Raw genomic sequence first — 1,226 nt, forward strand, 5'->3', positions numbered from 1 at the left:
GATAGATAGGTAGGTATAGAGATGGATGGATGGATGGATAGATAGATGATAGATAGATAGATAGATAGATAGATAGATGAATCTTTCATTAACCATGGTCCCCCATTAGTAGTGAAGCCCAAGTCCAAAAAAAAAAAAAACTGGGAGTCATGCAGGAAAAAAACACATTTCTCAAAAAACAAGAGATTAAAATGGAAGCACACTGAGAGACACCATAGTGCTGTGGTTTTCAGGGGCAGGCTCTGCATTTAAAACCCAGGGTCACTTCCACTCATGATTTATATGACGTTGGTGAGTTACTTTACCTTGCTATGCCTTTGTTTCCCTAACTGTAAAATGGAAATAAAATAGCGCCTGCTATCCTGGGTTTCTGTGAGGATCAAGCAAGCTGCAATAGGTCCAGGGCATAGAACAAAGGTCTGCCACCCAGGAAGCCCTCCAAGACTTTACTTTTTCTTTAAAAAAAAAAAAAAAGATTTTATTTATTTACTCCTGAGAGACGGAGAAAAGGCAGACACAGAGGCCAAAGGAGAAGCAGGCTTCCTGTGGGGAGCCCGATGCAAGACACAATCCCGGGACCCTAAGACCATGACCTGAGCCAAAGGTAGACACTCAAACACTCAGCCACCCAGATGCCCCCTTTTTTTTTTGTATCCAAAATCTGTTTATTGGGATAGCATCCCACTCATTTTGTTTCAGAGTGCTTTTAGGGCTATTTCCATCTGAAGGAGCATCCTTCTGTAAGCCTTGCATCTCCTATGGGCTGGCACAGGACAGTGGAGCAGCCGACACACAGAACTACTGTTTGTGCATGGATGAAGGCAGTGGTGATTTTGTAGCATCCCGGACACTTCATGTCCACGAAGTAGGAGTTGGGGGTCTGCACCAGGTGTTTCTTCTTATGCTTCCTCTTCTCTTCTGGAGATGAGTGCAGGAGGTCCTTCACCAGGGGCATGTTCTCGTGGGGGAGGTCATCACTGCTGCAAAGTACATGGGCTGTGAAGAGCAGCATGGACCGAGGGCCACCACAACAAGTGATGTCCTCTGCCCGTTGTTCCTAAGTAACAGACAGTCCACTTCCTCCCTTCAGAACTACCCAAAGGCCCTGATCCTTGGAGAAAAGCCAGATGGTGAGGACACCATCTCATGTAAGAAAGGCGGCCCTGCACTCTACATGAACTGAGCTTGTTTTCAATATGGGATAATTCTGTGCTCCAATCACCAGA

The 1,226-nt window shown here is 45.8% G+C and overlaps 1 protein-coding gene across 1 annotated transcript; it reads right to left on the minus strand.

Annotated features, from left to right (window-relative positions):
• Positions 1–712: 712 nt before the first annotated feature.
• LOC121482116 (40S ribosomal protein S27-like) lies at positions 713–955 on the minus strand. The gene has a single exon (XM_041739953.1). It carries the CDS (start codon positions 953–955, stop codon positions 713–715), a length of 243 nt encoding a protein of 80 aa, XP_041595887.1.
• Between the last annotated feature and the right edge of the window lie 271 nt (positions 956–1,226).

Source organism: Vulpes lagopus, chromosome 24, assembly GCF_018345385.1.
Source record: "Vulpes lagopus strain Blue_001 chromosome 24, ASM1834538v1, whole genome shotgun sequence".
Lineage (NCBI taxonomy): Eukaryota > Metazoa > Chordata > Mammalia > Carnivora > Canidae > Vulpes > Vulpes lagopus.